General features: G+C 46.7%; 1 protein-coding gene and 1 long non-coding RNA gene across 4 annotated transcripts in view; both read left to right on the forward strand.

Annotated features, from left to right (window-relative positions):
• The first annotated feature begins 10,979 nt into the window (after positions 1-10,979).
• On the forward strand, positions 10,980-14,755 carry LOC116660744. The gene is made up of 3 exons (XR_004316345.1): positions 10,980-11,111; positions 11,580-11,639; positions 13,866-14,755. It is a non-coding gene; the product is annotated as an uncharacterized LOC116660744 (long non-coding RNA).
• A 3,705-nt stretch (positions 14,756-18,460) lies between these two features.
• The window catches only part of PALLD (palladin, cytoskeletal associated protein), a 283,240-nt gene continuing 276,949 nt past the window's right edge, over positions 18,461-24,751 (forward strand). Inside the window, exons 1-2 of one of the 3 annotated variants that reach the window (XM_032470852.1) lie at positions 18,461-18,614; positions 22,115-23,083. In XM_032470852.1, coding sequence (XP_032326743.1) covers positions 22,173-23,083 — 911 coding nt within the window. In that variant the 5' untranslated portion in view covers positions 18,461-18,614; positions 22,115-22,172. The remainder of the gene's footprint in view (positions 18,615-22,114; positions 23,084-24,751) is intronic. The other 2 variants (XM_032470850.1, XM_032470851.1) reach the window with 2 other exon arrangements.

The raw sequence follows: 24,751 nt of genomic DNA on the forward strand, positions 1-24,751 counted from the left end.
ACACGGACCTTGGGATTTGAACATAAAAATAGAAGGAAATGAGGCGGAGAAATCCGGGACGTCTAAACAAGGTAAGATCAAGAAGAGGCAGAATTAGAAACATGACATGTAGGATCTGTGGAACTTGAATTTCTACCCTGAGGTGCAGGGTCTCCACTCCACCTTCATGCAAAAAGAAAAACGAAAACAGTTAAGAACAGACGAACGTGGCATTTCTGCAGTGAGCAGCTGATGACTGTCCTGTGTCAACTGTGTTTGGAACTTTCATGAGCCAAGAAATATCTTTTTTTTTTTTTTTTCCAAATTGAAAGTGCAACATTTTCACTTTTATTTCTGACTTTAGTTGATGTTATTTTCAGTTAATTTCTGCCTGTTGATGTGTGCAGTTTGGATTTCAACACAAGCCTCAGTAAATGCAGAATATGTTGTCTCCAGAACCCAAAGAGAACTAAAAGCTGTCAGACTTGCATCAATAGTTTGGACGCTGTGGGAACAACAGCTAGGTCTTGACGTTGTCAGCAGTGGAGCGGTCCTCAGTTCACCCAACAATCCTTGGGGATTTCACCCTGCGTCGGGGTTAGGGACCACACTGTCTGTGGGGCAACGGCCTCCTCTGGACCAGGCACATTGCCAGCATCCATGTGTCCAGAACAAGCACTTACGTGAACACATGGAGCTGCTCAGAAGACGATGTTACCTGTGCAGCGTCACCCCTGGGCTCTGGAGGAAGGTGGGGGGATGGGGGTTGAGACCTCCCCTGCAGAGTGTGTGTCCCCTGGGGATCCTGGCAGAGGCACGTGGAGTCCCTCCAGAGACAAAGGCACACCTAGGCCACACAGAACAGATGTGCCATTTCTGTAACAATGACTTCCGAACGCGCTGGTGGTGGAGCGCTGGGTACCACGGTGTGGAGGGGCTGGAATCCACCGTGGGGGCTGTTCACTCTCCTCCAGTTGAGAACACACCAAAGTGGGTTGGTACCTAGAGAAGAAGTGAGGATAACCAGACCTTCGTTCATTAGGCCTTATGGTTAAATTCCTGAAAGTTATTTGTCAAGAGTGTAACAATTTAGGGGGAGGCTATAGCTCAGTGGTAGTGTGTGCTTAGCATGAAAGAGGTTGGGGTTCTATCCCCAGTACCTCTGTTAAAAAAAAAAAAAAGTGCAACAATTTAATTTGATACTTTCATGTTTTGTTACTTTTCCTCTGATTAGGATGTGATGGTTGGTTCAGGAGCTCACCTAACATGTGGCATTGTAAGGAATTTCAAGACTTCTTACTTTTTTCAGATATAATAGATTTTTTAAAAAGCCAAGACAGCTGCATGCTTTCTTAAAATTACAATGCCAACACCTTTTATTATAGAGTTCTCTACTAAATTTGTTTTTGTTTCAATTATGTAATCGTAACCTCAATATTAAATTTACAAATCACAGATAAACGTGGGATTAATAAATTCATATGTGTACCTATGGAAAATGTGCTTACCTCTTTATCATGCAGAAACAAATAAAACATTCAAGCAAAAATCACAGACTCAGATATAAAATTAAGATGAGCACCCGGCTCTGTGATATTTCTGCCACAGGCTGTTCCAGCACCTGCTGTTCAGTCAATCAGAGGAAACCTCAGGGCTGAAGATAAGCCAGTTCTGTACGAATTCCTTCCCAAAATAGTGCTGAGCAAATAGCGAGGCTGGCGCGGGGCAGACCTCAGGGTTCCTGCGGCAGAGCAACTGTCTCCCACGGTGGCCTTTTTTCAGCGTCTAAATCCCTCTTTGCTCCGACAGCCGGTTTCCCCCTGCGTCACACTCCTCCCTCCTCTCTGCTCTCCCAGGATTGTTCCCGCATTGCCCTGGGGGGGGGGGGGGCTCTGGGGCTGGGGGGCTGCTGTCCCCGCTTGTCCTGGAGCAAACCCTCCACGTGCATGTGCACGTGTGATGTCCCCTCACCGAATGTCTCCGGGAGGTGGAGAAAACACAGACTTTAAGAGAAACAGAGGCTGTCGGTTTTGACTTAGGTCAGACAAGTCACCTCAGGTGAGGCATGGTGAGGCCAGAAGCAGTTCAAGAGCAGAGACAGGAAGGAGTCTGACAGCTTTGTGAGCCCAGCCCCCAGGGGAGAGGAGGCCCAGGGTCGGTCAACGCACCGCAAGAGAGGAACAGCGGTGGACACACCTTTACTGCGGTTTCTGTCAAAGGAAGCGGGGTGGCAGGGTAGGCAGGCCTGGGAACGGCTGATCTGATTCAGTTTGATAGGCTCTGGGGCACAGGGCAGCTCCTGGTTGTCCGGGACCTGGCCCCGGGCAGTTAGGGCAGGTGTACAGTGGCCTGGAGTGCGAGAGCCCCACATGGGAGGTAGTTGGGGTGTGGGCTTAAGGGAATGCACTAGGAAGGGAAACGAGCAGCTTCTAGATGGTGCCTCAAAACTGGGTCAAAGCCACCTGTTAAAAACGATCCCATGCTCACCAGAGCCAGCAGCTGCCGCAGCTGGTCCAGGGCCAGCCCTGCCCACCACACAGCCCCGCATAGCTGCGCCCCAGAGCGCCTGGCGCTGGTCTTCAGGTGGGGCTGTGCTTGTGAACCCACAGGGAATCTCCCCCAAAAGGCCTCTCCTTCAAGATGGGGAGGGATAGCTGATCTACGTAGTATGTAGAAACAGACAGAGAATCAGGCAAAATGAGAAGACCCGGGAATACGTTCCAATCAAGAGAACAAGACAAAAACCTCAGAAGAACTGAATGAAATGGAGATAAGCACCCTAACTCATAAAGGGCTCAAAGTAACAGTCATGCAGGTGCTCGGAGAGCTCAGGGGAAGGGTGGATGAACACAGGGGGAGCGTCAACAAAGAGACAGAAAACATAAGAGAACACTAAACAATGGTTACGTGCTGAACTGAAAAACGCCTCTTAGAGGTTCAACAGCAGACTGAATGAGGGAGAAGGACAGACCAGTGAGCTGGAAGACAAAGCAATGGAGCTCACCCAGACAGAGGAGCAAAAAGAAATGAAAAAGAAATTGTAAAAAGTGAAGACAACTTCAGGGGCCTCTGAGACAACATTGAGCAGGATGGTATCTGCATTACGGGGGTTCCAGCAGCAGAAGAGATTTTTTTTTAAAGGGCCGGGAAAAATTATTAGAGGAATTAGTGAATGACAGCTTCCCTAATCCAGGGAAGGAAACAGACATCCAGGTCCAGGAAGCCCAGAGAGTTCCGAATAAGATGAATCCAGAGAGACCATGTCAAGACACATGGTAATTAAGATGGTAAAAGTTAACGATAAAGAGAGAATCCTAAATGCAGCAAGGGAAGAACAACTTGTTCAGACCAGGGAACCCCCGTAAGACTATCAGCGAAGCTTTCATTAGAACACTTCCAGGCCAGAAGAGAGTGTATGACACATTCAAAACGCGGAGAGAAGAAACCCTCCAGCGAAGAAGCCTCTGCCAGCAGGTTGTCCCTCAGCACTGAAGGGGAGACCCAGCAAGAGCTGAAGGAATTCACCACCACTAACCCGGCCCTACGAGAAATATTGCGTGGACCCCATTAAGCTGAAAAGAAATGACACTAACGAATAATAAATGTTTTTCTCAGAGAACAAGGCACAGATGTTCCGCTTAGCACTTAACCTGCCTAACCCTGCGACCAGCAGAGGAAGGGAGGGAGCCACAGAAAGGGGAGGAACGTGCGGGGACCACTGGTCCCCGTGCTCCGGGCTCTTCCTGTGCCGCTGGCTCTTTCCTCTGTAGCAGGTTCTCAGAGGGTGTTGCCACCTCCTCTGTCCCTTCGGTTGTGGAGACCCTGAGACGGTGGTAACGTAACTGGAGTCACTCGGATTCTGCTGGGAGGGCTGCCTGAACACTGGTGACGGCTCCACTGTATCAAACTGCCTTTTTAACAGAGCATGGCTGGGGGCTAGCAGGTACACATCACGGTGTTTAAAACAGATAAACAACAAGGATCTACTGCACAGCACAGGGAACTATAGTCCCCTTCTTGTCATAACCTATAATGGAAAAGAATCCAAAAAGAAAATATCTATGTATATGTAACTGAATTGCTTTGCTGTACATCTGAAATTAGCATTGTAAATCGACTAGACTTCAATAAAAAATTTAACAAAAGAAAGAAAGAAAACATTCCTGTCATGTTTTCCTGTCATCCAGGCTGGAGGAATCCTGAATTTTAAAAATTATTTTTGACTCATAGGACCCTTTAAGAATCCATTGATGAACATGGATTTTCTCTTTAATAAAATAAGCATCCATACTTGAATGTGCACACACACCCCCCAACACATGTGCACTCACGCGCACACACATACTCAGGGTAGAACTTGTATGCAGTCTCTGCCTGGATATGGGCTAAAAAAATAAAAATTCAGTTAAAAAAAAAAGTGACTGCAGTGGGTTCAAGGAGTTAGTATTCGTGGGGGAGGGGTGTCAACTTTGCAGTCTATCGGCGTGTTTTCACTGGGCATTTGCTTTGCTCTTGGTGATGTGTTTCACCGTGTGGGGATGGAGGAGAAATGGACACACTGTCTACCCAGCCGATCACGCAGACCTTGGGAGGCAGTGTTAATGTCTCTGAAGTTACTAGAACTCCGGACACGTATCCGATTGCCGACCAGCATTTCCACTTGGGTGCATAGCAGACATCTCAAATTTAAGACGCCTCAAACTTGGTGCTTCCCCACCTTCCCCAGTGGGGAGATAAAAGGCAGCACCATCCTTCTAAGGAAGCAAACAACACAGGAGGCTCAAGGTACCGCGGACAGGAGAGGAGAAACACAGTGAGTTTTTGTGCTTCTTGCTTCTCAGTGCTTTCCTGTGTTTAGACTCAGCTGAGTTGCACTTTCGCTGTTGATTGAAAATTCACAGTTACTCATTGAATCAGCTGGTACGTATGGAGTGTCTAACGTGTGCTAACTGCCTGCTTTCGGCACACAGAGCTGGGACATTATGAAGAAACAGCTAATAACGGATCACATTTATCAAAGTCTTACTCTATGCTGAGTGCAGTCCAGCTCCATTGCAGCTGTGATCGCGTTTACTTTTCACAAAAACCCTCTGAGAAAGCAAACGGTTACGACCACATAAGAGAACTGACTCTTCAAATGTCTTGGCTGGAGCCAGAGTCACAAAGGGAAAATCTAGATTTGCAGCCAACCCTGGAGCCCAGGTTCTGAACTACTGTGCCATAGGCTTTTTAAACTAAGAGACAGGGCATCCCAGTATTTCTAATTAGTGTGTAATAGATTAAATCTTAGCTGTGTAGATTCCTCTAAAATTGTGGCTTTGAATAATTTGGTTTTCCAACTACCAAAAAAAAATGAGATGTTTAAATTCTATATGTGTTACAAAGTACACTAAGTAAAACCACTTCTGTGTGTCTGTGGGACAATGCTGTTTAAGCTCTGACAAAGATGCATATTTTCTCTTTGCCAAATTAATTTTTGTTTAAGAATATAATGGGTTGTTTTGGATTATTAAGTTTTCAAAAATACAGAAAATAGTATGACCTCCGCCCGTATACTCAGCCCCCAGCCTCAATGATTATCAACACATAATGCCATTTAATGTTCATTCATAGACCAACAGTCCAAAGGGTGATGACTAAGATAACTTCTTCCAGGGAAGTGGCTATAGTCAATGTGTCAGGAAGTAATTTTACAGGAAATAAAGCCCTCAACTTAAAAAAGGGTAATTCTTAAGGAGACACCAAGCAGGGTATTAATGCTGCCTTTTTAAGAGGCTGAGTCTAGTATTTCTCAGACAAAATAAAGATTTACAAAGAGCAGTACCTTCTCCCAACATGAGCATAAACTCTAAAGTTCTTTAAAAACCTGAGAAAATTTTTAGTAAGAGATAAAACTAAAGCAAATAACTAATCTAAAACCATGACAACCATATGCATGGCTCCAGCTGTCATGAAGGCTGTACCTCAAAATACAGTGAGTTTTAATTGATTTTTATTGCTATACTGTGCATTTGGAAGGTGGTTTTCAAACTCAGACAAAAAAAAAATGCGGGGTTAATTCCAAAAGGGCAAAGATTTGTTGCAACTAAGTAAAAAATATGAATTACATTAAAAGATAACCTTGTTTACATTGTGTTTGTTTTGTTGCAGTCTAGTCAGTTCACAGTGTCGAGTCAATTTCTGGTGGACAGCACAATGACTCCATCATACATGTACACATCTGTTCCTTTCCATATTCTTTTTCATTATAGGTTGCTACAAGATATTGAATATAGTCCCCTGTGCTGTACAGTAGAAACTTGTTGTTTATCTATTTTATATATAGTAGTTAGTATCTGCAAATCTCAAATTCCCAATTTATCCCTTCACACCTCCTTTCCCCTCTGGTAACCATAGGTTTGTTCTTTATGTCTGTGAGTCTGTTTCTGTTTTGTAAGTAACTTCACGTGTGTCTTTTTTCTTTTTAGGTGCCACGTTTAAGCAATATCATATGGTATTTGTCTTTCTCTAATTTAATTCGCTTAGAATGATAATCTCCAGGTCCATCCATGTTGCTGCAAATGGCATTATTTTATTCTTTTTATGGCTGAGTAGTATTCCATTGTATAAATACACCACATCTTTATACAGTCATAAAAGATAACTTTTGATGAAATATTGAATGTCTTCCACCTCAGAATTTATTTTAAAATCTGAAATTTAAAAGAAAACAAGATTTACTCATAGATCATTAGTGCATTTTTTCAGTTATAAGTCCCTTGCCTTTCATTACTGTTGTTGTTGGACAGTGGGCTCCCCTTTCACATGTAATCAAAGCCAAGTGGCCTCACCTGCGCCCTCTGCTCTCAACTGACCTGGGAGCAGTCCTGTGTTCAGGGTCCCCACTCCTCTTCCAGTTTTCTGACTCCTTATTCTATTTAAAAAGAGAAAATAAAAACAAAACGAAAAGATAAGTGACTCTTAATATGATGGGAGTAGGTCATGTTTTCTTTTAATTTATGTTGGAATTTTTTCTCATTAAATTAGAGAAGGTAATGAAACTTTTTGGTCTGTGTTTTGGGAAGGTTTTTTTGAAGTACAATTGACTTACAATATGACATTAGTTTTGTGTGTACAACACAGTAATTCAATATTTTTATACATTACAAAATGATGCCCATAATAAGTCCAGTTACCATCTGTCACCAAATATTTCATTACTTTTATGGCTGAGTAATATTCCATTATTCATACATAATGCACATTACTCAGCCATGAGATGTACACATACATACACACACACACACACACATATATATACACCATATATTCTTTGTCCGTTTATTTGTCAACCCTTATATTGCTTCCGTATCTTGGCTACTGAAAATAATACTGCAGTGAACATAGGCATGCATATATCTTTTCAAATTTTTGTTTTCTTTAAATAAATACCCAGAAGTGCAATTGCTGGATCTTATACTAGTTCTGTTTTTCCTATTTTTAATTTTTTTAAGGATACCCATACTGTTTTCCACAGTGGCTGTATCAATTTACTAACAGTGCATGAGGGGTCCCTTTTATCCACAGCCTGGCCCACACTTGTCATCACTGGGCTTTTTGATGACGGCCATCCTCACAGGCGGGAGGTGATAACTCACTGTTGTTTTGGTTTGCATTTTCCTAATGATCAGTGATGTTGAGCATCTTTTCATGTGCCTGTTGGCCATCTGTATGTCTTCTTTGGGAAAATGTCTATTTAGTTACTCTGCCCATATTTTAAATTGGATTGTTTGGGGGAGGGGTTGGTATTGAGTTGTGTGAGTTCTTCATATACTTTGGATATTAATCCCTTATCAGATACATTATTTGCAGAAATCTTCTCCCATTCAGTAGATTGTCTTTTTGTTTTCCTGATAGTTTCCTTTGATGTGCAAAAGCCTTTTAGTTTGAGGTGGTCCCACTCGTTTATTTTTGCTTTTGTTTTCTTTGCCTGAGGAGACATCTCCAAAAACACATTGCTAAAATCCACATCAAAGAACACACTGTCTTTGTTTGCTTCTGGGAGTTTTATGGTTTCGTGTCTTACATGTAAGTCTTTAATCCATGTTGAGTACTCATTTCACACCAGGCAGTCTGCTGTGACTTTCACACAAAATCTCATTTTGGCATCACAACTGTCCTTCCTAAGAAGCTAGTGCATTTACTATTTTACAAGGAAAGCTGGGCTCGGAGAGGCAAAGCAGCACATCCCGTGCTAAATGGCAGAGCCAGGATTCGAACTTGAGAATACCTGATTCTCAGGCTATTATTCTGGATACAAACATATGTAATAAATACATCTCCATGCTTCAGAAATCTGATTGGTTTAGGAAACAATCTCGTCAGTGACACCTGTTGACAACTATAGAGAAAATATTTTTCCCACAGTCATCAAGTTGCTCCAGATAAGTGTGCTGAGTGACCATTTACATGGATGTCACTTCATAGATGTGGGGACACACAGCAGAAAATTTCACAGCTCTTTATCTTTTATTTCAAAAGTACTTATCTAGCTTTTGGCATTTCACTCAAAATTAACTTGGCCATTTTCCTGAAAAATACTGCATGATCCTCTAATCCTAAAAAAAGATTTATTTTGAACCACCAATACTTTTTTTTAATAAACACGTAATTTAGTTATCATTAGGGAAAGGAGAGATGGCAATCCAATTATTTTTAATACTGTTGAATCTGAGTATATTACTAGACTGTGGTTCATAAACTATAAATGTCAAAGATTAAAAACTCCCCATTGTTGCTACTACTTGGGCCTTAGAATAGAAGAGACAATTATTAAATATGGCTAATATCTTTTATTTTGGCACCTCTAAGATGACTATACTTGATGTAAATGACATCCTTGGAATAAAAGAAGAAAAATAAGAAATGCATTTATTCCTATGACAAAGAGAATGAACAAAAATACCTATGGTCACAAACTTCATGGGCCAAGCAATCTAGTGGACAAGACAGACCTTAATCAAATAATTATACAAAAAAATTCAAATCATAAGTAGGACAAATGGTACAGAGATCAAGAGGGCTTCCCTAAAGATGTAACGCTTGGGCTGATGTCTGTGCTTGTGAAGAGATTAGCCATGTGGCCCCTGGATCCCTTCAGCCTTCTCAGTAAAAGTCAGGGTGTAAATGGGATTTTCCAGGAGAGACGTGCTCAATGGCGTGAATCCCTGTGACGGTACAGGAGGTCCACAAGTGACCTAAGGATGTTATGTCAGCAGAAACACCGCCAGCTTGGACTGAAAGGGGCAAAGAGAACTGAAAGAAGCTGTAGGACTCCCAAAACCCTGCAGGCAGAAGACAGTCTGCAGGAAACTACTCAGCTCAAGCTTGTGCCATGTTTCATGAAAAAGGAAGGGTGTCTCCAAGGGCAGAGCTGAGCCGAGCCGAGCCACAGAGGGTTGCTCTGAGCCTTGAATCTAATGGGGTTTGCCTTACTGGATTTTGAAATGTGTTGAGGCCAACCAGTGATGGATTTTTTTCCTTCCATTTTCTTCCTTTTTGAACAGGGATGTTTATAACTGGTACCCTACCCCTGTCCCACTGTTGTATTTCAGGAGCAGATAACTTGCTTTCTCTCTTCCAAGGCACACTGATGGAGAGAAATTCTGTCTCAGGATGGTTCATATGCAGTCTCACCAGACCTGCCGTAAATAATTTAGGTGATGGGATTTGGATCTTTTGAGCTGATAAGATTCAGATGAAATTTTGGACTTGAGGTGACCCAGTAGCAGGCTGAGGCTTTGGGACTCTTTGGAATGGGGTGACTACATTTTGCATATGAATTAGATGTGAGTCTCTGGGGGCAGAGAGTGGACTCTGGCAGACAAGGGAACACCCCCAATGATGTCCACGTCCTAATCGCCAGAACCTGTAAATATCACCTTATATAGCCAAAAGAAATTTGCATAAATGATTGAGGATTTTGAGATGGGAGATTATTCTGGGTTACCCAGGCAGCCCCATGTAATCACAAGAATTCTTATAAAGGAGAGGCAGTGGGTCAGAGGGGAGAGAAGACACTGTGTGTTTGGCTTATAGATGGAGGCGCGACCTCAAGACAGGTGAAGCAGGCACTTCTACAAGCTGGAAAAGACGGGGAAACCGAGCTTCCCCAGTGAAGCCGCCAGATGTAACACAGCCCCGCCAGCGCCTTGATTTTAGACGTTTGACTTCCAGAATTCTAAAAGAACAAATTTGTGTGGTTTAAGCCAATGTGTTTGTGGTAATTTGTTACAGCAGAGCCAAGAATCCAGTACACCTGACATTCACCATCGATGCCATCAAAATAATCAAGTCACTTCCGTCTTTAGAACGAAGGTGAGAATGAGCCCCTGCCCTATTCATGTCTTTTCTTTCAGAACGGAATCCTGCAGGGCCACACACATCACCTCCATCTCCTCCCCCGGAAACTCCTAGAGATGCCCAAGCAGGTCCGCCTCTAGACCAGAGTCTGCGCTGCAGCCCGTCTGCCAGACGTCACCAGTGACGCTCTGCTGGCCGCCAAGGGCAAACAGTGGGTCCGCAGTGTTTGGCTCTTGACTGATCCACCTCTTGGCAATATTTGACATTTATGCCGTCTCTTCTTTGGGAAGGGCCTCTCCTTCCTGGATTTCAGCTACACTCTTCTCCTCCGAGTCCGCTTTTCTTCTTACATTCCTAGTTGGGGTTCACGGGGCCGACATGTACCTCCAGCTGCTCGTGTCAGGAACCTGGCAGCCACTGTTGGGGCCTGGGTCCCTCCGCCCCAGTGGGTGCCAGCTCGTGCACAGCCGATGCTGCACTCCGTCCTGGTCGCCTCGTCCCCTGCCGGGAATGGGCTTCCCGTGCTGTCGTCTGGTTTGTGGCCTGTTCTCTCCCCGCCTTCGTCCACTCTGCCGCCAGAGTGATTCCCTGCCGTATCAGCCTGCTTAGGTCACTCCCCGGTTTAAGCTCCATTAACATTTCTTCATTCCTCTCCTGTTAGGTCTGCCTGTTCAGATTTCATCTCCTTTTAGATCTCCCAAACGCCATAGCTCCACGGTGACACGCAAGTATTTTGATTCAGATGACCTCTCTCATACGAATTCCACCACAGATTAGCTCCAAGATAGTGGGTACGTTAGTGAACTAGCCTCAGCACTTCATCTGCGAAATCGGGACAATGTGGCCTATCTCACGGAGCTGTCCGAGCAGTAAACAGACTGGTTTTTGTAAAGAGGCCAAGTACAAAGCAGCAGGGTGCAGGGATGACGATGAGCATGAGGATGAAGATGAGGACGATACTGATGGGGGGGGGAGAAAGGGAGGAGGGGGAAGAGACTGAGGAGGGGGAGGGGAAGGGGATGAGGAAGATGAGGGGAAGGGGAGGAGGGGGAGGAGGAGGGGGAAGGAACATGACAGGAAGGCACAGCACATTGAACATTTTGCCTTAATTTTCTTATTTTGATTGAAAATCTGAGTCATTCATATACACATTTTTTTTCATTTTGGATAATTTTTTTTTAAACCAAAGAGTGAAATTCAGTATCAAAATGGGGTAACAAACGCCCTCCTCTAGTGTTTGACCACCTAACTCTCTACAGGTGCCTGTTCCCTCGAACACCAACACGGCCAGGACTCTGATGGCTTTTGACAATTTTCTGGTGAGAAGAAATCAGGGGAAGATAGCATAATACCTTTTAGGGCAGTGATGTCAGCAACCTTTCTTTGAAAAGGTCATTCTGAATCAGACTCTTTTAGGTTTCGATTGTGTGATCATGCGTAAAAGATTCAATTTATAGATTGTAAGTAAACGTGGTGTTGACACAGGCATATGCTTTATGGATGGACAGTGATTACCCATCTGTGCTGTGAGGAGTCTGTCTGCTTAGCTTTTCTCAAGTCTGCTTGATAAGAAACCGCACGTCCAGCGAAGCTCCGGTCCGGGTTACAGGGGTCGGATCAGCACCCGGCTCTGTGATATTTCTGCCACAGGCTGTTCCAGCACCTGCTGATCAGAGGAAACCTCAGGGCTGAAAATCTGCCAGCTCGGTAGAAATTCCTTCCCAAAATAGCAATACTGCTGAGCAAATAGCAAGGCTGGCGCGGGGCAGACCTCAGGGTTCCTGCGGCAGAGCCACAGTCTCCCACGGGGGCCTTTTTTCAGCGTCTAAATCCCTCTTTGATCCGACAGCTGATTTCCCCATTCATCACACTCCTCCCTCCTCTCTGCTCTCCTGGGAGTGTCCCTGCATCCGTCCTGGTGGGGGGGAGGGTCCTCTGGGGCCGTGGGGCCGCTGTCCCCACTTGTCCCGGAGCAAACCCTCCACGTGCAAGTGCACGGGTGATGTCACCTCGCCAAGTGTCTCCAGGAGGAGGAGAAAATGAAGCCTTTAAGAGAAACAGAGGCTGTCAGTTTTAATTTAGGCCACATACGTCTCAAAGCCATTTCTAAATATCGAATTACGTTGGTGGACTGGCCTCTCCCTTCTAATGGAGGGAAAAAAACCAAATGGCCTCATACAGTTTAGTGAAGTCTTTGCATTTCAAAAAAATATCCAGCCAATTCAATTGAAACCATCATGCAGAGATTCCTAAGTTTCATTTCAGTCACAGTCAAGCTGTAAAGCTGGTGGCTGCCTGCCTGTTTCCCTTTTCTCGGTGCTGATAGAAACACCAACAAAGCAGCTTCTAGGGCCACTTCTGAATCCCACGAGTTTACTAAGCCAGTCCGTAAGCCATTTTTCAGTCACTTTGGTTTTCTGCTATGATAATCGGTGTGGAACTGAACGTGTTCTTACGTAACGCTCTTCCTGTAACTGAGAGGATGTCCTCGGAGCTGACCTGGGATTGAGTGGGTCAGAGGATGTGCCATTTCGAAGTCAGCCAGGAGAGGACGGTTTATAAATGCAGAACCCGGCCCACTTTTGTGAACGAATCGGATGACAGCAAATAGTGGGCCAGGGCTGCCCCGCAGGAGAGGGCCTCTTGTTTCAGGTGTGTAAATCACTGAGGCTTATTTTTAATTCTCTGAATTGAAACCTACTGAATTCAGAATTTCCTGAATTAATTTTTTCACTATCTTTTATCCAAACAACCTCTCTAACAGATTCATCAGGTCAAGAGAGGATTTTAAAAAGCTAAAATGGCTTTTGGTACATTGCGGGGTTAACTTTTTTGGGGGGCGGGGTGTTTGTATATTTACTTACTTATTTATTTATTGTTTTTAATGGAGGCACCGGGGATTAAGCCCAGGACCTCGTGCATGCTGAGCACCTGCTCTGCCACTGAGCTGTGCCCTCCCCGCTGTGGTTAACTTGTCTTCATTTTTTCTGATGGTCGGTGTCATGCCAGCACATACAAATTCCAACTATAAAAAGGAAAACAAGGAATTGAGAGTGTCCTTTAATCTGACCTTCCGGGTAGAGTCACTAGGCCACAATGTGCTTGTTTCACTTAGTGGTATATTTGGAGTATCTCTTCTATTTCACTCCTTGGTGTATTAGGAGATACATTTTTAAAACTTATTAATGCGGTGAAGCCTGGGTAGTAAGAACAGTCATACCCACAATAATCTCTGATGTCATTTGTAAAAGTAACGGCACGTTTAAAAGTGACCACGTTGGAGTCAGGTCTCACCCAATCCTGCTCGCACCCGGTCAGAGGGGGACCCCTGTCTCCCTCCAGGAGAACTTAAAGACGTTCTGTTCATGTACAGAAGAGAGAGAGAAGTGACAGGCAGCGGTGTAGATGCTGGGGTGCCCTCACCCGTGTGATGCTGCCTGCACCGTTTTATCCTCATCCTGTCCCCGATGTGGCCTTCCTCACTCACTCTGCATCCTTTATTTGTCCAATCTGTGTGAACGTCATGATCTTTCCTTTTGCTGCAGGAGGTGATGTGGGAACCCAGCTCTTCACAAGTGATGAGGACCGGGTCCCGGACTGACCAGGGCCCCGGAGCCGATATCGTTACTGAAGGAGTAAGGTTCTCCCCACTCAGGAACGCGACCTGCCACGCCCTTCACTCCCTCACCCGTCCCTACCTTCATCCTTGCCGCGCAGGCGGGCACTCCCGCTGCCTGGAAGGGCTGCTCTGCCCCCAGCACTGTCCCTTTTCTCCCAGTCTTCCCGGACATTTCACCGTGCTAATTCCTCTAGACAAACCCATCAGTTCTTCTAGTGCCACTTAAAAAAAATTAAACCCTGTTTAATTGAGGTTATGTAACATTTGCAGAACATTTTTATGGAGTGTTGTTTATGTTACAAAGTCAGTTCCTCCCCCAGCTTCCCACGGGTCCCCTTGCTCCATTCCCTCCTTTCCTTCCGAGGAGGTTAAGACGTGCGTTTTACTGTCAGATCTCCTTGCGGCTTTACCTTGTCGCCCTCTGTGCTGCTACAGTGCGCACACTTCAATAGGCTTCATGTACCATGTTACGCAGAGCCCTTCTCTTCCCATCCCACTGAGGTCTATTTTAACTGAGAGTGGATGTTAAATTTTGTCCAAAGACTGATTAATAATCTGTAGAGACGGCCACACAGCTTTTTTCTTTTGACTTATCAATATGGAGAATTAAATATTAGATCTTTGGGTGTTAAGTAAACCAACCTTTCTGACTTGGATAAAACACTATTGTCCATGGTGTAGTCCTCTTTTAATATACAATATTCTTCTTTTAAATATTGACTTCTATTTACTAATAACTTTTCTGGATTTCATATTATTCCAAACACCAATTTGTACTTTTCTTTCTTTAGTCAGCTTGATACCCATGTTATTCTTTGTAAAGAAATGTCAAACTTATTTTGCTTAAATTCTATAAAACCTACTTTTGAAATGACTGGAACAACGCTGTTGGGTTATCTGCAGGGAGACGGGGCTGGTGCTCCTGGGGAAGATGCGGGTCCAGCCCAGGAGAGAGCAGGGTGCTCAGAGCCTGGAAGGGCAGAGGGGTGGGGCGCTGTGATGGACCAGGATGCTTGTGCAGAGTGGAACAGGGGCGCATCGGAGCGGGCTATAGACGCCTGGACGCTGAGCATGAAGCCTCGCGGGCCGGGGAACTGAGGGAGAGGGGTGGAGCCATGGGGCAAATCTCACCACGAGTCTGGGTGTGAGCACACTAGTCTGTGGAGTAGAGGGGAGCCTCACCCACAGTCCCTGGAGCACCTGGTTCCTGAATCCAGGTGTAACACCGAGGAAGGGATGAAGCTGTAAGAAGAAAAAAAGATGGCTTGTGGTCCTGAGACGCCTCAAAGGTAGATACAATTTTATTCGAAAAGGCAAAGAAATGTGACTTTCCTTGAATAATATGAGCACCCAGCACACCATGTTGTTTAACAAATATTATAAGAATCTGAGAAACAAATTCCTTTCCTTAAAAGAGACTCAGTATTGTTCCAATCAGACCTGCCAATCACTGTCCCTGTGAGAGTTCTTACACCTGCAGCTTTTGACTTTATTTCTATAAAAAGGTGTGACTTTTCTCCGGTGACAAAGTAACATTAAACATATTACAACTTGGCTGTACTCCCTGGAAAGAGAGGAAATGTATTTTCATTTGTCTGGGAATGTCCCCACTACCTCAAGAAAGCGTGAGTCTAATTCATCAACAATGCGTTACGACGGCTGTTACTCTGTGCAGTGGACACCTGCCAGATTGCAGCCCCATCTCTCCTCTTCCCAGAAGCTGCAGGAATGTGGGTCTTCCTGGTAATGTCTCAGTAAGAGAAAAATATTAGCATTTGTGTGCATGTCATCAGCACACACTCCAGGTGGGGTTGGAAAATGGAGCCGGGGTGCGTGAAAGCTATTGCCTGGGTGCAGTCTGGTGCAGAGGGGAAAGTACCTGGTGGTTCCTGCACAATCTACTATTAATACAGTAAAGTCTTTTAAAACATTGAGATGAGGCTTGGGTCATGTGGTTGGCATCTAGGAGGGGAAAGAGGGGAGGGGGAGGGGAGGGGAGGGAAAAGGGGGAGGGGAGGGGGAAAGAGGGGGAGGGGAGGGGAGGGAAAAGGGGGGAGGGGAGGGGAGGGAGGGGAGGGGGAAGGGAGAGTAAGGGAGGGGAGGGGAGGGAAAGGGAGAGGGAGGGGGAAGGGGGAGGGGAGGGAAAAGGGGGAGGGAGGGGGAAGGGGGAGGGGAGGGGAAAGAGGGGGAGGGGAGGGGAAGGGGGAGAGGGGAGGGCACTGTTCCCACCTTCATCGCATGAGTGGCTCTGATGACCACTTGCCCACTTGATCTCAGCGGCTCTTTCTTTCACTGAGGTGACATCACAGAGAGGTTACACATTTTGGCTCCTATAATGTCCTCCACAATCATTTTGCCTAAGGACACAACAGAGGTCTTTGTTTCGTTTTTGATTATGATGTTCTTAAACACCAGAATTACAGCTATTAGTGTAACAGACACTCACAACAATACCAAGATGTATCAAGCATTCCTATTTTCTAGAACTGTCTCCAGACACAGTGGAAGCCTCTCTTCCCTTCTCCGGTCCCACTCCCAGAAGATTCTTTCCGGGCCTCGTCCTTTCCTCTTCTGCGTCCATGCCCCTGGTGCTGGAGGCTGCTTCATACACTCCCCAGAGCAGACCTCCCACGCTCCCCAGGGCTGGCGGGTGGTCTGGACGTGGGCAGGGCCAGCTGGTCTAACCGCGGGTCGGGAGCTCCCGTCTCGGCGCCTGCTGTGCTCCCAGCAGCACCCGGAGCTGCCAATTACAGTCAGTTTCAGGCAGGGCCAGTGCCTCCAGTCCCAGCCTCTCCGTGACCCTAGGGGGTCACTGCTCCTCGTGCCCCCCCCCCCGCCAGGGATTCACCTTTTCTAGTTTAATTAGACCACTCAGCTTTCTATTAACCATGTTCCAGCCATTTTGTCCAGTTCTAGAATCATCTACCATCTTCTTTCCCAATTTGTATCTTTTTGGGTTTTTACTATTGTCTTACAGGTTTTAGTGAGAAGACATGAATGTTACGGAAGGCAAGTTTGTGTGCCCACTGCACCGTGAGGACAAGCAAACCGAAACATTGGAGTTTGGATCAGAGAAAGTTTTATTGCAGGCCAAGCAAGGAGGCTGGGGTGGCTCACGCCCAAGAAAACCCCGAACTCCCGGAAGAGTTTCAGCAAAGCTTATTTAAAGGCCAGGTGAGGGAGGGGGTCGCAGGTGCATGGTTTGCTGGTGCACAGTTCTCCGATGTCCAGGTAACAGGGCATCAACACTATCAACACTATCAACCCCCAGGCACCAGAAGGGCTGGGGGCCACGTGCTCTCGACCATCAAATAGTTCATTTCTTCGGTGGCTTTAGCATCTGAAAAACTCAGGAAATACACATGAGAGACTATGATCTGGGTTTTTCAGGAGGAGCTGCCGCAGAAGACATGGGGGAGGGGTCTGCTCCCAGAAGGTCTACGGGAACCTGCCTGGTTACAGAAACACCTGTGTTTTATCATCCAGAGGGGGTTTTCCCCGTTAGCTTTGGAACAGCCCACAAGTGTACCTTCAAGTGTGTTTTCAAGAAGGCCCAGTGTTGCCTGTAAGGAAAGGATGAGGTCAGACCTTCCTGTGTTCCGCCATCAAGAAAAAACTTCTTCAGACAAGAAGCTGGATTGATAACGGTATTATCAGTGTTGTCCGTGTGAAGGAGAACTAGGTACTTCACATCCAGATTAACTGAGCCAGGAGGTTTCGTGTGACTATTTTTTGCCCCTTATGTGCGGCTCTGCTCTCTGACCTTGGAACAGAAGAGCTGTTTCTTGTTATTTGGAAGTTCAAAATATTAGGGTATGTGACACCAAGGTGCTACAGAATAAGTAATGAAACGGTCGTGAGATGATTGTTACAAATTGAGAAGGTTCATACTCATCCTGAACAGGATTCGTTCAACATTTATTTCACCCACAGACATTTGCTGGGCACTGGGGGTGAGCTGGGCTTTGGGCTAAGATCTCAGTGTCACTGTGTGTGTGAGACTCAGTCCCTGGGTGTTTGTCTGTTTAACCCCATGGTGGACCATGTCCTCAATGCACACAAAGTCATATCATAATGTTTAATTAACAAATTGAAGTAAGATCAGTGGGACTCTCCACTCGATTTGACAGGTGGCTGAATTTTTAAATAGTTACTGGATACTTTGGGCTAATGCACCGCGTGACTGAGTCACGTGCATGGACAGAAGACTACAGTGAGAAGGGCACTCCTTGTGAGTCTCACTTTTTCTACTTGGCGTCACATGCCGCACTTTTACCTGACTGAGAGTATGTTTAAAAGACAGGTGGTGACCTCCAGGCACAAGGCGGGAGAGCAGAGGAGCACACATGAACCCCATGTCTATGCGACCCGTAGATACAGTTCCCTCTGCACTACGCGCCTTGAGTTTCTAAGAACCCAGCCCTCAGGCCGGGGCCGCTGGCATCCCTGGTCGTGGCCGGCTGCGGAAACATGAGCTCACTTTCCAAATATAGTTGAGCGGAGCAAGAGGACAGATGGGAGCCCGAGGCCACAGTCGCCTCAAAGTGACCACGGACTGAGCAGTGTTTCATGAATAGACAAGGAAGGCCAACCTCCACTCCCCCAGAAAAGAAGAAACGCTCACCGCAAGTCCATCTCCTTTCTGGAGTCTTCCGACTAACCAAGGATTGGAAAGGTCTGTACAATGCGTCTTTAATATACTAGCTGGCAGGGCAACATTTTTAAAACTCTTCATAAAAAAAAACTAAAAATGTACTAGTAGTTTTCCAGAAGATGTAGCACTATTTAGAGGTCTTGATATTTCTCTTATTTGGAGAGGAAAGCAATGGGAGCTCTGTGGTCTGTCCAAAACCAGAACACAGAGGTTTTATCCGCAGGCTTTACTTCTACCTCTGCGGTCAGAGCTGCATTATCTATTATAACCTTAAACTAAGCTGGTGCTATTAATTCCAAAAGGATTAAGTGTACTGACAGAGCCAACATTTGTCGTGATTGTGTACGTGTTTTGTTTTATAGAAAATAAGAAGCAATTAATCTGAACCCTGCCTGTACTTAAGCTAAACACTGATGGCTTAAAATGATACACTTCAGGTCTTAGTAACATTTTCAATTGTTAATTACACTTTCAAAGAACTTTTTGAATCAGTTGAGATAGTAACAGGAGACATTTTAAATCACATCTATGCATAAAATTTGCATATTTTTTAAAAGCTAAGCTTATTAAGAGAAACTACAGCCCAGTCAAACTGAAACACTACAGTATCATTTTGTATCATGACGTTGTAAGTTACACATGAAATTGTCTTGAGTCCAATAGATGAGGCTGATACAGAATGATGTCAGGCTCATGTTACACTTTTAACATTTGCTAAAAATACTGATTGCCTTCTAGTATGAATAATGTGGCCCCATCCGGAGCCCGCCGCCTGACGATTCAACACTAACCAAGTCCCACTGCGTCGTGAATGTGCAGAAATTAAATCCTCATCACAGGATAAACAGATAAGCCAATCTACTGTTTCCTCAAAGAAAGAATTTTTGAAATTTAGCAATCCAGATGTTTAAAATCAGAGTCTATTTGGCAAATTATTGTTAAGAGTAGACAAGTCCTAAGAGATTTATCAAGCCCACAAGTGCTCCAGGAGTAAATGTGTCCTCATGCCTCAAGTACAAGTCAGTCTCCGCGTCCTGGCGTCCGGGATGGGTGAGGGTCTCATGCGAGGGGCCCACGTCAGTTCTCTGGGCTTCTGTTTGTTGTTGAAAGTGAAATCTGAGATCACAGCAGATTCTCCCATAGAGCGGGGACCTGGGCACACTGGACAGTTACACTCACTCTGATTTACTGTAGAGTGGGGACCTGGGGCACACTGGACACTTACACTCACTCTGATTTACCGTAGAGCGGGGACCTGGGGCACACTGGAGACTTACACTCACTCTGATTTACCGTAGAGCGGGGACCTGGGCACACTAGACACTTACACTCACTCTGATTTACCGTAGAGCGGGGACCTGGGCACACTGGACACTTACACTCACTCTGATTTCCTTATCTCATTTTCAGAAAAGAAATTGTAGAGGGTGACGTTAGTCAGGTTTCAAAGTAAAGCTGACACGTTCTTAAAGAGAAGCCACCTGCAGTCTCCAGGCCCTGACAAGAGCCTGCACTTGGTCACTCAGGCATCCGGAGGCAACGGCTGTGCCCCGGGTAAATTCCAGCACAGGAAGCAGAGGCTGAGCAGAGCAGCTCTGACGCTAAGCTTTGTCTGTTAAAGTATTTGAGGGAATACAGACACATCTGGTGACTAGGCTTTGAATTTCGGCGAGTGATGTGATCGCCTGAGGAAGGAGAAGGGCAGAGGACACGGGTGATTCAATACGGCAGATCAGGAAGCGCCAGGAAGAGGGCGCCAGCGAGGACCCCAGACCCTCTCTCTATGGGCGCTCTCATGGCCGCTGTGGACAGTAGAGGAGCTAGCAGTTATGCCTCTGAGGTTGAGATAAAATACACTGTCTGGGAGTATTTACTTATTTATTTATTTATTTTTAATTGAAGTACAGTCGGCTTACAATGCTGTGTTACTTCTGGTGTACAGCATAGTGATTCAGTTGTACACAAACACATATAGATATATTTCTTTTCATATATAGGTTACTATAAAGTTTTGAATATAGTTCCCTGTGCTGCACAGAGCACCTTGTTGTTTATTTATATATAGTAGCTCGGGGAGTATTTAAAACTGTAGAATAAATATTCTGTGCCTTCCTGTAATGATGATTTAAAGATTTGGAAAGAAAGGAATACACATCTCTACTGAGACATAGATTATAAACTGGTTGTGCGTTTTTTGCCTCTAACAGGGTTTAATGAATTTATCTTATTGGACTTTTGTCATATAGGGCCCTTGATGAAGATAACACTACAAAAAAGAGAGAAAAGGGGAAAGAAGGAAGAAAAAAGAAAAGGAGGGAGGCAGGGAGGGATGAAGGATTAAAAAGTGATGATTAAAGAAGACAGTTTAGGTGATACAAACACAAGATATTCAACCCTATATGAAGTGTACAGTCTCTTTTCAAAGAACTACATATGAGGTGGAAGGCAGGAAGCTTTTACAGGATAAAGGACAAGGAAGAGAAAAGTAGGAACTATGATTGGCGGGGGCCACAGAGTCAATACTTGGAGTAAGCAGGGAGGCTGGTGGGCACTGGCGCTGCACCACTCAGTGGATGTATGTGTTTCTGGTCCAGGATGCCACTTACAGGGACACAAAATCATCTACGGTTTGGTTTGCTGACTTAGAAAGTTATTTCAACAGAAGGAAGAAATTAGGCCAGGAGTGCGTGTGATTCCAGAAGAAGGAAAAAAATGTTTGAAAGCTTTTTCAAGTTGAATTTTCATAGCTTAGGTTTATTTTAAAGTATTTTTAGTACCTGAATCTTTGTACCAACAGCTTTTATAACTTAAATTTTTTAAATTTATTTTTTAATTTTTTGTACAATTTTTAAAGGTTGTGCTCCATTTACCGTTATTACAAAGCATTAGCTCCATCCCGTGTTATACCGTTCATCCTTGAGCCGGTCTTACTCCCAGTGCTTTGTACATCCCACTGCCCCCCACTGGTAACCTCTGCTTTGTTCTCCGTGTCTGTGAGTCTGCTTCTTTTTTGTTATATTCAGTTTGTTGTGTTTTTTAGATTCCACATGTGAGTGATATCATACAGTATTTGCCTTCCTCTGTCTGATTTATTTCACTCAGTGTAGTGCCCTCCAAGTCCAGCCATGTGGCTGCAAATGGCAGAATTTCATTCTTTTTATGGCTGAGTAATATTCCATTTTGTGTATACACCAAGTCTTTTTCATCAGTCGTCTGTTGATGGGCATTTAGGTTGCATCCATGTCTTGACTGTTGTAAATAGTGCTGCTGTGAACATTGGGGCGCATCTATCCTTATGAATTAAGAGTTTTCTCCAGATATATGCCCAGGATACTGGGCATATGTGCCAGGGATTGCTGGATTGCTCTAGTTTTAGTTTTTTGAGGACCCTCCATACTGCCCTCCATGTGGCTGCACTAATCACACTCCCACCCACAGTGGGGCAGCTCCTCCCCACACTCGTCCACGTTTACTGTGTGCTGGTTGTGGTCCTAAAGTAGCCATGCCTTTGTCATCTCCAGAGCTGGTTCCAGCCCCGGCCCCTGTGGGAAGCAGGAGAGTGCATGCACCTCCACAAGCATGTCGGAGACGTCCTCCCCGGACTCCTTCTATGACTCCCTGTCGGACGTGCAGGAGGACGACCGGGACGCAGCCTTCTTCCCCGGGCTGTCCGCCTTCCTCAGCCAGGAGGAGATCCACAGGAGCCTTGACCTGGCCCGGAGAGCTATCGCCAACTCGGAGGCTGAAGACTGCGCCTCGGAAACGGAGATCCCACAGGTTGTCAGCCGCTCCCCGGGAAGCCTGTGCGGGAGGCCGTCCCATCAGGAGGGCGGAGGATCCGGGGAGCCCACTGCCCCAGGAAGACCTCTGGACCCTAGGCCCACCCGGGGCCAGCCCCCACCAGCAGAGCGGGCCGGGCACGTCGCCTCCCCTGGGCCCCGCAGGAGGGCGGCCGCCTCACCCCTGCTGGCCAGCCCCAGCTACATCCGCAGCCTCCGGAGGGCCGGCAAGCACCGGGCCCAGCCCCCGGACCCCAGTGCCACGCCCAGGGCCCCGCACCCCGGCCGGGCCGGGCCCCAGAGCCAGCTGTGCGACAAGGCAGCTAGCTTCATCCAGGAGCTGACGTCCATTTTCAGAGAAGCCGCAAGGCCGAGGAACAGCAGCCCCAACGGGGAGTCATCCCCAGACAGCGGGTACCTGTCTCCTAAAAACCAGCCCTTGGCCCTGGAGAGCACCTCGGCCAGCCGGAGCCCCAACGGAGACGGGCAGGAGGAGGAAGCGGCCAGGCTCCCGGAGCCCAGGATGCGGACCAGCCCTCCCGCCCGGGATGCGGTCCAGCCCTGCGGCCGCTCGCCCCCGCCACCCCCCAGCGCTCGCAGCCTCCCCACAGCTCCGAGGTTCACCCAGAAGCTGCGGAGCCAGGAGGTGGCCGAAGGCAGTAGAGTCTACTTGGAGTGCAGGGTTGCAGGACACCCACCTCCCCGAGTCAGGTAAGAACCTTTCACTCTCAAGATCAGATGATTGGCGTCGACTTTTGGTTGGACTTGAATGTCACAGCAGAGGTGTCCATTAGGGAGCAAGGGCCCCTGTCCAGAGTGTGCAGCAGCCAGCACCACGGCACCAGCTTTGAGAAAGGAAAGAGCTTGCTTGCGGGGTCAAACATCAGGGAGACTGGAGGCATGGCTCCAACCCGTCTCCCGACCCAGGGTTCAGGGCGGAATTTACAGTATTAGCAGAACGTCCAGTCCGGAAGCTGACTTGCTGACCAGTCCATATGAGCTCCTGGGGCCGCTGGAAGCCAGGGTTTCCTTGTTGAAGGACTTCTTGCTTCTTAAAGGGCTCCAGTGGCAATGTTTCTGTTCTCGGAGTCCCGCAGCCGCAGAGGCTGGGCTCAGGGTCATCCCTGCATATGCACAGGGCTGTCGCTGTAAAATAACTCCAGGTTTTGCTCAATCCACCTGTTTGAGGAGGAAAACGAGCTTGAGCTGGTCAGAGTTCCACCTGCTTTTTCTCTGTGCGTTCCTCAGTCCTGAGGAAGCTGGGCACCCACAGCTGGCTGCTTCCTGCTGATCAGGAGCGAGGATTTTTACAAGAGGAATGAAATCATTTTGCCCATATTTGTAGATACTCGTGAGTCCCACCTTGAACTCTGAAGTCTCGGGCAGTCATCATGTGAGTGGAGGAGGCCTTTTTAAATACGCAGGCTAGACATTAAGTACCAAATGTGATGGGTGAAAGGGTTACCCTCAAGATGCACAGCATGGTGCCTCCTTATTTTAACAACCCTTCAAAAACAGACCTTATTCCTTTGGGGATCCATGAAATCATGCCATTTTTAACCTTTCAGTGATTGAATTTGGATTTATGTGGGTCTGGTCTGGACTCCTGGGTGGAAGCAGGCTCTCGAGATGTCCCCGCCCTCTCGTCCTGGCCAGGTGGAGTGTTAGCTGTCCTGTTCCCTTTTGAAGTGGCTTAAGGTCTCTGGGAGTGCTGTCGCCTCTTCTAGCTTTACTGCAGAGTGTGTAACAGAGGAATTCATAGGGTCCGTTCCACGTGGGGTGCAGGGTCCTCGGGGTGTTGGTTTTTCCACATTTGAGGAGGACCTTTGTTCCCGAGGGGCCTCCTCCCGGAAAAGCTTCGCTCCGTCCTACGAAGGTGACCACGAGCACCAGCCATCGTCTGCAGAGTCCCACAGCTCTGGGCCCACAGTCACGTCTGTTTACCCACCGTCCCCTGGCTCTGTCCCTCGGGTCTGCACCCCTTTTGTGGCTGGAGGTGGGCCGGCCTTAGGGTTGTCTCTGGCTCAGATCAGGCAACTTTGTCTTCCCTTCCTGGTGGTCCCATGCCTTTGTGAACTGGCAGCAAAAGTGTGTAACAGGTGGCAGGCTGCATCCCCCCAAAACAGGCCCCTCAGTGGAGGTAAGTGACAGCTCCTCCCAGCCCATGCTCCCCGACCCTCCGCCGTCCAGCCTCGTGGCCGCTGGGCGCTGATCATTCCCCGAGTCTTGAGCGTCAGCGTGAACCCCCACCTGTCTGCTCTCTCGAGATCCATGTCCAAATCCGAGGCAGATACAGGGACGGCAGGTCCATACTCGGAATGAGTGTTAGGGTCTTCTGTTCTGGCCGCCCTTTTTGCCACCTGATGGCCAAGTATGTCC

The sequence above is a fragment of the Camelus ferus genome, chromosome 31 (genome assembly GCF_009834535.1).
Source record: "Camelus ferus isolate YT-003-E chromosome 31, BCGSAC_Cfer_1.0, whole genome shotgun sequence".
In the NCBI taxonomy this organism is placed as follows: domain Eukaryota; kingdom Metazoa; phylum Chordata; class Mammalia; order Artiodactyla; family Camelidae; genus Camelus; species Camelus ferus.